Source organism: Hyla sarda, chromosome 13 (genome assembly GCF_029499605.1).
Source record: "Hyla sarda isolate aHylSar1 chromosome 13, aHylSar1.hap1, whole genome shotgun sequence".
NCBI classification, from domain to species: Eukaryota; Metazoa; Chordata; class Amphibia; order Anura; family Hylidae; genus Hyla; species Hyla sarda.
The window spans coordinates 48597667-48610331 of NC_079201.1; the positions used below are offsets into that span (position 1 = coordinate 48597667).

The following is a 12665-nucleotide window of genomic DNA, read 5'->3' on the forward strand; positions in this document are numbered from 1 at the left end:
TGGGCATTTTTATTTTTATTAACTTTCCCGGAGCACCACTTGGAGAGCCACATACCAAATCTAACAGCAGAGAAATACATTTATTTTCCAACTGTCCCCAGCCTGCCTAATAAAATTCAAACACTAATTTTAGTGCTTGTATCAGGCAGTGGTCTGCCTGTCTAAAAAGGGACCCACCACCAATAGCTGGTGTAATATGGTCTCATTCTAAAAACTTGTCTAGACCACAGAACCCCTTTTTATTTCTGTAACTGAAGGACTTCATCTACACTTCAGTAGAGAGGGAAAAAAAGGTAATATCTTTGCATGGTGCCAAGCAGGTCACGTCCCATGTTTACTAAAAGAATTGCCATAACCTCAGTGACACTTATAGGAGAGAGTCAATGTGTTCTGCTTGTGTTCTCAGTCAGCTGAGCTTTCCCATCAGCCTCACCCACCCTGAAACTTCCTGTTGTCAGCTGAAGGATGAAGACGACAAGTTACAGAAATTTCTTCAACAAGTCTGCCAAAGCTACTTGTACATGTTAGATTAATGGTGGGATCCTAACTCGCCCCATGCTTTGTTATTGCATCAAATATCCAATGTCAGAGGAGTCCTGCATCAGCTTGTGTTACTGACTAAACATACATGTCACAGCTATCCTAAGTATAGGCGTTTAATATCTATATTCCTAAAATAAATTATAAATTATAATATTATAATTATATATATATATATATATATATATATATATATATATATATATATATATATATATATACACACACACAAAAAAAAACTTTAAACTTCTTAATGACATGGCCCATTTTGGCCTTGAGGACACAATAAATTTTCATATTTGCGCCTTTGTTTTTTTCCCCTACTCTCCTAAGAAGCTTAAACTTTTTTTCCCCACCTACAGACCCATATGAGGGCGTGATTTTTGTGCAGCCAATTGTACTTTGTAATAACACCTTTCAACATACCATAAAACGTACCGTGAAACCAAACTATTTGTGGGTGGACAACTGCAATTTGGGGGGGGGGGGGGGTTGGTTTTACACAGTGCACTTTATGGTAAAAATGACATAGTAACATAGGGGGAGATTTATCAAAGCCTGTATAGAGGAAGAGTGGTGCAGTTGCCCCTAGCAACCAATAAGCTCGCTTCTTTCATTTTTCACAGGCCTCTTTAAAAATGAAAGAAGCGATCTGATTGGTTGCTATGGGCAACTGCACCACTCTCCATCTACACAGGTTTTGATAAATCTCCCCCATAGTTCATAAGGTTGAAAAAAAAAAAAAAGACCAGAGTCCATCAAGTTTATCCTATATCCCTAATGAGTCCCTACTGAGTTGATCCAGAGGAAGGCAAAAAAACCCTCATACTAGAGGTAAAAATTCCTTCCCGACTCCAAATATGGCATCAGAATAAATCTCTGGATCAACGTTCTGTCCCTTAAATCTAGTATAGGTGACCAGAGATTATATTATTCTCCAAAAATGCATCCAAACCCCTTTTTTGAACTCTTTTACGGAGTTCACCATGACCACCTCCTCAGGCAGAGAATACCACAGTCTCACTGCTCTTACAGTAAAGAACCCCCCCCCCCCCCCCCCCCCGTGTCTGTGCTGGTGTAGAAACCTTTTTTCCTCTAAACGTAGAGGATGCCCCCCCTTGTTATCGATACAGTCCTGGGTTTAATAGATCATGGGAGCGATCACCGTACAGTCCCCTGATATATTTATACATAGTTATTAGGTCTCCCCTAAGCCGCCTTTTTTCTAAACTAAACAACCCTAATTCTGATAATCTTTCTGGGTACTGTTGTCCTCCCATTCCCCGTATTACTCTGGTTGCCCGTCTTTGAACCCTCTCCAGCTCCACTATATCTTTCTTGTACACTGGTGCCCAGTACTGTACACAGTATTCCATGTGTGGTCTGACTAGTGATTTGTACAGCAGTAAAATTATTTCCTTGTCATGGGCATCTATGCCCCTATTGATGCACCCCATGATTTTATTTGCCTTGGCAGCAGCTGCCCGACACTGGTCACTACAGCTAAATTTACTGTTAACTAAGACTCCCAAGTCCTTTTCCACGTCAGTCGTCCCAAGTGTGCTCCCATTTAATACATAATCTCAGCCCGGATTTTTCCTCCCCATGTGCATCTCCTTACATTTATCAGTGTTGAACCTCATCTGCCACTTCCCAGCCCAAACCTCCAACCTATCCAGATCCATTTGTAACAGTGCACTGTCCTCTATAGTGTTTACCACTTTACAGAGTTTAGTATCATCTGCAAAGATTGCTACTTTACTATTCAACCCCTCTACAAGGTCATTAATGAATATATTAAATAGGACAGGACCCAAGACGGACCCCTGTGGTACCCCACTAGTAACAGTCACCCAATCAGAATAAGTACCATTAATAACCACTCTGTTTCCCATCACTGAGCCAGTTACTTACCCACTTACACACATTCTCCCCCAGTCCAATCCTTTTAATTTTATGCACCAATCTTATGCGGCCCCATATCAAACGCTTTGGAAAAATCCACGATTGCCCCTGGTCCAGTCTGGAGCTCACCTCCTCATAAAAGCTGATCAGGTTAGTTTAAACAGGACCGATTTATTCTGTAGGTCAATATGATTAAAACAATACCCAATTAATATATAGTTTTTCTATTATTGTACTGCTTTAAACAAACTTTTTTACAAAATTGGTATGCATAAAATTGTCCTTTTCTGGCCCCTAGAACTGTATTTTTCCATATATGGAGATGTATGAGGGCTCATTTATTGCGACGCGATCAGTAGGTTTTTTTTGTAAAACTGCAAAATAAGTATAAATTTAATTTTTTTTATTAGGGATGGGGATTTTTATATAATTTTAGAGATTTTTTTAATTTACACTTTTTAAGTCCCCATTGGAGACTTCTAGATGCAATCATAAGATTACATTCACTGTAAAATGCTATGCCTATGGCATAGCACTACACAGGGGGATCAGCGATCCACTGATATAGCCTGGCTAAGCCAGACTGCATCAGTGACTCGGCGGCAGGTAAGGGGACCCTCCTCTACCATTTTAGCTCATCATACCCCTATGATCACATTACAGGGGTGTGATGAGCACCACTGAGCAAACGGCAACCTTTTCACTTTAGATGCCTTTAGGCATTGATCACTGTGTCCAAACGGTTAATGATGTCGTTAGCAGTGAACGTCTGGCTACTGACAGTAGCAGACACTTACTGCTCGTGCGTCAAAGGGCAAGGGTATATATCTGTATGCCAGATTTCCCTAATGGATTAAAAGCATCTGTAATTCTAAATCTGTCTGGTTTTTGTTATATTTTCTTTGCTCTCACTGCTGTTAAAGGAGTATTTCAGGAATTTTATTTGACTGTGCTACAGTAGCTGTAAAGTTATTGTAGTTCATAATGAAGTGTGCTTACCAATGTGATACGGTCTTCTGTGATTTTCGCCCCAATATTTATTTTTAGCAGCATATAAAATGACTCAGGATTTTCCAGGTTGCTGTGCGGCCGAAACAAGACATCACTAGTCAGGTTTGCAAAAGGAGGCTGTCCTGCTTCAACGGGTGGGAGAGAGATAATTCGGCAACTAAATGTATTTTTGCAACAGCTGAAAGCACCCTGGTTAGAAAACACTGGTCTTTTGAATGGAATTCCGCTCATTTGTGCTTTAGTGGGTGGGGTGGCTGATGTGTGGGAAGAAACAGGCAACTATGGGATGTGTAGCTTGAGAGAACAAACCCTAACAGAAAATACCCAGTTCACAAAGAGATAGCCATCTCCTCTCCCTAAAGTGTTATTAGTGTAGGAAGGCTGGGGACAGTAACAAATTTAATAATTCCACTAACCCCTTTAATGTTGGAAAGAGACCATGACATAGTTAGGGGTAAGAAAATAAACAAAAAAGGGGGCCGCTGCTGGCACTGCTCCTGGTGGAAAAGAAGCTCTGTAGACTCTTCTCAGTGTTTAAAAGTGGTTTATTGGTAGCACAAAAGCAACGCGTTTCTGGTCCGAACTGGACCCTTCGTCTGGCAAAGTGCACAAGAGGAAAGAACGTTTCACCATTACAGACAGATTCTTTACTGTAAGAGTAGTGAGACTATGGTACTCTCTGCCAAGTGATGTTTTGATGTCTGACTCATAAATAAGTTTAAGGGGGGCCTCTAGATGTTTTTCTGAAAAAAAAAAAAAATTTAAATTATGGATTCTAGACTTGTGAATAGAACAGTGATCCAGGGATTAATTCATATTGCCATATTCCCTTGGATCAACTCAGTAAGGCTTTAGTGTGCATTTGGACTTTTTATTGAAATTTATTTATTTTTTTTTTTAAGAGAAGAAAAAAAAAAAATCACACTTTTTACGTCCAAGTCTTGTTCTTTTATAGATTGTATAGACACAAGCCTTTATTTCCAGATGATACTATCCCGACTCCTGATCTTTTATGTTTCAATAATTGCTCTTTGATTACGTGTATATCATTACTAACACCTTTAAACTAGATATGTTTATCGTATTTATGTTTTGTATGTATGAACGTATTTTAAGCTGTAATTATTCTGTTGACACCATCCCGCCTTACCCCTTGATCAGGAGACGTTGGCTTGCAGGTAACGCAATCTTCAGTGCCATTTTTTCCTCTGTGCTCTACATTGTTTCACTGTATCTACAGGCTCCTAGCCTTAGCATACCAGTTTAGACACTGCTGGCCTGCAGCCCAAGATTCTCTATGTAGCCTAGAAATAGGGGTGATAGGCATTCAAGGTGTACACCAGGTGACAATCCATATTTATTTGGAGCCTCTCTATGCCCACAGAATTACAGAAGGCACTGTCCTCTTTTCTTTTGCTTCTTTGATAGGGAAGGCTTGAATTTACAGTTCATTCGATGTGTGGATCCTCTGGAGGAGGCAGAAAGCATCACAGAATGCAGGTACACAGCCCAGGCTCTCTCCCTCTTTTCTGCACACAGCATTGGCCAAGTCTCACTTCCTACTTTTTGTGTTTCTTCCTGGTCTGTTACTACAGACATTTTCCCTATCAGGGATTGGACAGCAGACTGCAGATATGTGAAACACATATTGGCACTTTATGGCTTTTTTTTCTGGAGTAATTTTTTAAGTGAAACTAAGTGATCTACAAATGTGTTAGTCTGAGGTTTTTTGATAGAACAGTGACTAAGTAAAAGCATATACTGAAGTGGAAGCTATATAGGGCGTGTATAGAAGCGGGTATTTATAAAACATATCCATGTCAAAATTTTCATAAAGCAGCAGAGTCAAGCAAAAAAACTGAAAAAAGTCATTAGATAAGAATTTACACATAGTATGCATAAACCATTTAGTAAAAGTCTTGAGCGCTTTATTAGTAAATTAATCTATATTCTTAGTATAAAGCTGTATTTCAATAAAACAACTTATAATTGTCTGATTTGCAAATGCATGAACATGATAACATTAGCAATAATAGACCAGACAAGAATCCTGAGACATCAGAACAGCACCGATAAGATGATTTCACACTGTGGGTCACGCCAAAACACATGGGTCATGTGACCTCGTCCATTACTAAATAAATGCTCTATGTCCTGGCTCTCAGGAAGCTCAGAGGAAAGTGAGAACACAATGTCCTGGTAAGGGCTCGCAAAGCAGCTGACACACACACACTGGTCTCAGACAAACCCAGCCTCCTACATTCCACTTCCTGAGCCACCCACAAACATTAACAGCATCTGAAGACTTTCCAGTCACTACGAGGAATCAATCGCACATAATGTAAATTTACGTCATGTTTCAGGGTAAAAAACACATTTCTTCAATGCTGTATGTAAGGCCAATATGGCTCCTGAACAACAGTATGAAAATGGGCCAACATCCCTATCACAGAAACCAAGGCATGCAATGTGCATACACCACATATCGGAGACAACAGGATCCGCATACTAAGTTATATGTGCACATCCAGAATTCTTCTGACAAAGAGAACTTAAACGCTTCTGGAATGTGGGGCAACTGGAAAGCATCCATTGTTCCGTCAGTCCCTGGTGATATAAGAATGACTGCACACATTAATAGAATACTAAACTAAAGCCTTGCATTATTCATTTCTCTGTTAAATTAAACACAGATAATGCATTAACACAAGAAGCCGTAAACTTAAACAATGGTACATAGACAAGTTATTTCACATAAGGCACCAAAACCATGTAACCATTATGCTTTCAATTCTAAGGGTTAAAATGGCCAAAGAGACAACAACTGTGCTAACAAAACAAAAACAAAAAATAAATAAATAAAAGCTTAATACATATAGTGTGGCAGTTAACTGCAAAAGGTCAGACCCTGTCCTAGCATCCTACACAGAAAATTAACTTGTATAAATTATAACCCAATGAAGCTATGACTTGCCTACCTTTTAGAATGAACCAAGTCTATATGCCCTATTTAGATATACTCACACTACAGGAAAGTGGAAGAGTGTGGTTTGGTTATTTGCTTGAATTACCACCCAAAGTAGGGAGCAGCTGCAAAATACAGATTCTTGGTAAGGAGGGCTTGTTCACATAGCAGTTGTGCTCTGGTAAATGGGGCTCCAGGGATGCAGACAGCTGCAGAATGTAATACCTGTAATCAGGGCTGTGGAGTCAGAGTCTGGCTAAATTTTGGGTACCTGGAGTCGGCAAACAATGCACCGACTCCTACTAAATTTAGATTGGAATAAAAAAATAAAAAAAACAAGTTTAAATGTCCCAATTCACAAAAAGTTATAATTAATGACTTCTCTACTTTAAGAATAAAGACAAATGCATGCAGTGCCTCACATAACCGCAAAATGAACACGTTAAGTGACCGTGAAGAAGCATGCTTTTCATGTGCTTTACTATATGGCACGCAACGCACAATTAGGAGCGGCAATACTTATACTTTCCATAGTGTTGTGTTCTGCTGTTACAGGGAACCCATGAGTAACCTAGCCTCTCACTGATAAGGGATTAAATAAATATGTTTTTTGCAGGACTAGAGACACTTGCATAAGTGAAGGGAATGGAGGGTCAATAGTTCAAGAATGAAGCTGTAAACCATTGGAAAAACTGCTGCCATTCAGCTAAGGCTATAAAAACTTGTAAACTCGATTGTTAGCTTAAAGGGGTACTCCGCCCCTAGACATCTTATCCCTTATCCAAAGCATAGGGGATAAGATGTCAGATCGCCGGGGTCCTGCTGCTGGGGACCCCCAGGATTGCCGCTGCGGCACCGCGCTATCGTTACTGCACAGAGAGAGTTCGCTCTGTGCGTAATGACGGGCGATACAGGGGCCGGAGCATCGTTATGTCACGGCTCTGCCCCTCGTGATGTCACAGCCAGCCCCCTCAATACAAGTCTATGGGAGGGGCGTGGTGGTCGTCATGCCCTCTGCCATAGACTTGCATTAAGGGGACGGGCCATGACGTCACAAGGGGTGGAGCCATGACGTCACGCTGCTCTGTCCCCTGTATCGCCCGTCATTACGCACAGAGCAAACTCGGGACCCCGGCGATCTGACATCTTATCCCTTATCCTTTGGATAGGGGATAAGATGTCTAGGGGCGGAGTACCCCTTTAAACTTTAAACATGACTATGGGATTCTACTAGGGAAATAATAAATGCCCCTTCCTGGATCCACCCACTGCCCTATCTTCAGCAGCAGATCAGAACACAAACTGTTCAATACAGTAGACTGTTGGCTTCCCAGCCAGTAGTCCTGTTGTAATGACATCTTCCTTTCCTTCAAGGAATGTATAAAATATATTCGCATATTAATACAGAGGAGTCGGGGAGTTGGAAGTACAGATAACTCCAGAGTCGGAACATTTATCTACCGACTCCACAGCCCTGCATGTAATACTCCAGCTCTCCTGTAGAGGCCACTGCTGGAGAAGTGTGCAGCTGCTCACCTCTTTCCCTGGCAATTACAGGTGATCAGTGAAGATTTCAGTTGCGGGATCCTTAGCGATCAACTGACTGCCAGTGGGTCTTCCTTTCCATTTTTATGTAGTAAACAGAACAACTCTTATGCCTTTGAATACAGCTAAACAGCAATAACACTTACAATATAAATGAATAAAAAAGTGGTACTGTTTCTGCAAGCAAAAACAAAACTGAGTGTGTATGTATGTATATGTGTGTGTGTATATGTATGTATGTATATGTGTGTGTGTATATGTATGTATGTATGTATGTATATATATGTGTGTGTGTGTATGAGTGTGTGTGTGTGTGTGTGTGTGTGTGTGTGTGTGTAGTAAATTAACTGTGCATACAAGGGTAATTTTAAAATAAAAAATAAAAAGAAATTTAACGGAAAGAAAAATGTGGACATAATCAGAATCTGTTTTAAGAGGCAGCACATTTCTCTGACACCTAAAAGTACAGCGTATATGAAAATCCGATTGCTAAAGCTGCAGGGGATTTTCCTGGCAAATTACAGGAAAAAGCCTTGCAGTCTCAAACCCAAGTGAAAAGCTTTGCAAATCTACTTTCCTGGCTGTGCGCTGGATTTACATGACATCAAAGCAGGCAGATCTTGGATGTAGACCCTAAAGTCCTGTATTATTTTGAGCTGGGACAGAAATAACTTGGCTGTAGTAGATGCAGGAATCACATACACCGGGTGCTCAGTATTAGTAGTCTCCCAGGAAATTCTAATACATCCAAGTAAATACCATATACATTAATAAAAGCAGCCTAGCAAATGTGCGGAACGGCTTCATTCAGAGTACATGCTGAGAGTGAACATCACCTCCACGATGGGAGGACATGCTTCATTTATAGATTTCTATCATATGATGAGTAACTTACAGCCATAATTAACTCAAAGCTGTATTTATACACCCGGACGGGCGACTGGTATTTCTGCACCATGGTGACTGGGTCTTGTGGAACGTCAGGAACCTGCAGCGGGAGAAAAACAGATCAATGCAATATAAGAAAGCCTTGATGTAACATGTTCTTATACCTGTAAATAGCATTAAAGGACTATTCTTATCAATAATAGTGGTCATGAACCGGGACCCCCTATTGGTAAAGGACCCACAGTACCAGTAAAACCATGTAGATCCCTCACAGATTTTACAGTTTTAAAAAGGTCAGGCCTATTCAGGACAACTACAGGAGACACAACTGTTTAAAGATGCTTGCTTATACCGACATAGGGTATGCCCATACACACACACACTATTACCTTAAATGGGCACTGTCACCAACTAAATTTTTTGATATGTTGTGGTACTTATGTACTACATCATCTCTAATATACTTTTATTATTTTTTTTTTTATTAAAATGCTTTAATTTACATTTGAAAACCGGCCACTAGGGGTCTCCCTCCTAGTGGCCAGCTGCAGTCTGGCGTGACGTCACGCCTGAAAAAGGACTGATGCGGCCGGGCATTGGTCCTTTTTCATTCAGCCTGCGCTCGCTCCCTGCCTGTCAATCAGACAGACAGGGAGCGAGCGCATTGGCTCCCCGGCCACTGGCTGGGAGGCCACTCCTCCCGCACATCGCCGCCGCACGCCCGCTGCCGGACTCTGCAGTAAGTGTAATGAGGGAACGGGGTGTGCGGGAGGAGGGTTTGTGATGGAGGGAACGGGGTATGGCGCGGGGGGAGGGAGACTGAGGGGACGGGCTAGCGCCACATGTAACTAATAGTTTATCTACACAGGGTGCCTCCAGCTGTTTCAATACTACAACTCCCAGCTTGCCCTGACAGCCAATAGATGTCAGGGCAAGCTGGGAGTTGTAGTGGTGAAACAGCTGGAGGCACCCTGTGTAGATGAACTAAGGGCGGAAGTCCCCCCCAGCAGGCATCAGTGACGTGGTGCCTGCTGGGGAAGTCTGCCTGGTAGTGTGCACACTGCCAGGCATACAAAAGGCATTTTTAATATAGTAAAAATAAAAATTAAAAGCAGGGAGGGGGTTAGGGATAGATTGGCAATAGGCAGGGACAGAAAAAAAAAATAGGATGGTGGGAGCTACCCTTTAACCTTTAGAAACGGATTGGAAAATACCATTACTGAGAATATAAATATAGAAGCCTTGTTGCATACATAGATAAGGCTGGGTTCACATGGTTAGAAAACCAAGTGTGACAGGTCTCACTCTTTCTATGGGATTCAGATACTAGCCAGAGTGTCACAGAGGTCAACAGATAAGCTATGTTTACTTGGCACGACAAGCTATAAAACCTGCACACAGTATAACCTAGTTCAAAGGGAAAGGCATTCTCTACAAAACCCATCGATTTAGAAGAGGCTATGACATTAGGACAAGGCTGTCAGGTGGTCAGATGGGAATGTTACCTGCGATTAACCAGTGGGAAAAAAGGTTCCTGATCTGAAAGATTCAATTACACTTTACACAGTTGTCTATTCACCTGAATAGGCGCCATGCAATACCTTTTTTCTCCAGCAGAGGCTTATGTGCAGCCCTTTGATAACTGACCGCCACCTGTGGTTTCAGAATCCAGTCCCCCAGTAATTTATCTGCCTGCAGGTCCTTGTGGGGGTCAGCCAGCAGAAACACCCCTGGACACCATTCCTTTGGCAAGAGCTGACATAGCAATCAATAGAAAACAGTATCGATATGTGCTTTGGATTTCTATTTTATTCTCCCTCAAAGCGCAGCGTAGGTTGGATGATTGTTCTCTATGGAATGGTATCTCAGGTGACTAACCTGGACTCTAAAAGCAAGCAGCATTATGTTTTTGTATTTCTAGTAAAGTACATGGAGTTCTGAAAGCCCTTAATGAATGTTTCATTTCTAGCTAAAAGCTTCCGTTTCTAAATCTCAGGATTAGCGAGAGCACAACAATCCGGAAACTGCCAACCAGGGGTATATCTAGAGGTGACATAGGGCAGATATGTAACATCACACTGGTTCACCACAGCTAGAAATTCACACATGTTACTACAGAGATCAAGGTTTATAAAGCCCTGTTCACACAGCTGCAAAGTGAATGAAACTATGTCAGAACACTCACACCCAGATAGATGAATCTATACTGAAAAGTATACAAGAAAACTGACTGTATATAACACTGCTTTTTGTAGTGGTGCTTGCGGTCGCTTTCCAATTCCTCCCTAGTTTAAGGGTACATTCACACGTGCGGATTTTCGCAGCATATTTCGCTGCGGATCCACTGCTGAAGTATCCGCCGCTATATATTGCCTGTATATGTGCCTGTTCGGAGCGGCATTACGCTGCTCCGAGCAGACACACGGCGATGTGCGAGCCGCTGCGCGCATGCGCGGCGACTCGCACATCGCAGTGTCTGCCGCTCCGTGCAGGTACAGTTAAGGGCACCATACAGGAGGTCCTTCAACGGCGGATCTGCAGCGTAAAATACGCTGTAAATCCACACGTGTGAGCGTACCCTAAAAGCTTTTGTTTGCTAATAGAGAAAAAAGTAATTGTTTACATTCAAGGGCTTCCCTAGTAAAGTATTATATTAACCCCCTAATGCAACAGGGCATTTTATTCTTCCTCCACTTCTTTGAGCCATAAGAGTATACACATGTACAGAATCATGCTCATATTTGAAGCTGCAAATTTTATAGTAAATTATGGAATAGGTTTAAATCTGCAGCTTCAAATCAGATACAGAGCCACATTAGGACTTTTTTCATAGGTCCAATTAGTGCTGGGCAGTATACCTGTATGAACCGGACACAGTTTTTTTTTTTCTCCCACGGTATGGATTTTTGCCCATACCACTATACCGGTCGGGCCGCTCCCCCACCCTCCGAGTCAATAAGAAAAATTAAACTTACCCGTAATGGGGGTGGTACGGGCCATCCATCCTTCCTGTAGTGTCCGGCGGCATTCCGGGTGGAGGGTGAACCGGTCCGGGCTGTCCTTCTCCGGGGGTCCTCTTCTCCACTCCGGGCAGGCTCCGGCCTAGTACGCTGCATAGACGCCGCTACGTCCGTGACGTCAGGTGTGTCACTGCGCAGCGGCGTCTAAGCACCGTTACTAGGCCGGAGCCTGCCCGTAGTGGAGAAGAGGACCCCTGGAGAAGAAGGACAGCCCAGACCGGTTCACCCTCCACCTGGAATGCCGCCGGACACTACAGGAAGGATGGATGGCCCGGCTCACCCTCCCCGGACGATCCCTGCAGCAACTGGGAAGGCGAGTCAGGGGTCTTGGATGGACAGGGGTCTGTATAATATACTATACCTACAGTAGGCCCTCCAGCTGTTGCAAAACTACAACTCCCAGCATGGCTGTCCGGGCATGCTGGGAGTAGTAGTTTTGCAACAGCTGGAGGCACCCCTAGTTGGGAAACACTGACCTATACTATACACTACTATATAGTCCAACATGCTGGGAGTAGTAGTTTTGCAACAGCTGGAGGCTGTAGGGTTGTTTGTTACATCTATTTAAAAGGGTACTCCACTGCCCCCGTGTTCAGATCATTTAGTTACAAAAGCCCATTTAGTTCCGCTACAACCAACTCAATGCAAGTCTCAATGTAAAAAAAATAAATACCGTGAAATACCGTGATACTTTAGAAAAAAAACGCGATACTCATTTTTGGTCATATCGCCCAGCACTAGGACCAATTGTACTTTGTAATGTAATCCTTCACTTTACCACTTTACCATGA

At 42.4% G+C, this 12665-nt stretch overlaps 1 protein-coding gene across 6 annotated transcripts in view; it reads right to left on the reverse strand.

Annotated features, from left to right (window-relative positions):
* Positions 1 to 12665, reverse strand: part of SEC14L1 (SEC14 like lipid binding 1) — a 70483-nt gene that overhangs the window by 35478 nt on the left and 22340 nt on the right. For all 6 annotated transcript variants that reach the window (XM_056550696.1, XM_056550698.1, XM_056550700.1 and 3 more), the window contains one exon: positions 8862 to 8954. In XM_056550696.1, the coding sequence (XP_056406671.1) occupies positions 8862 to 8924 (63 nt within the window). In that variant the 5' untranslated portion in view covers positions 8925 to 8954. The remainder of the gene's footprint in view (positions 1 to 8861; positions 8955 to 12665) is intronic.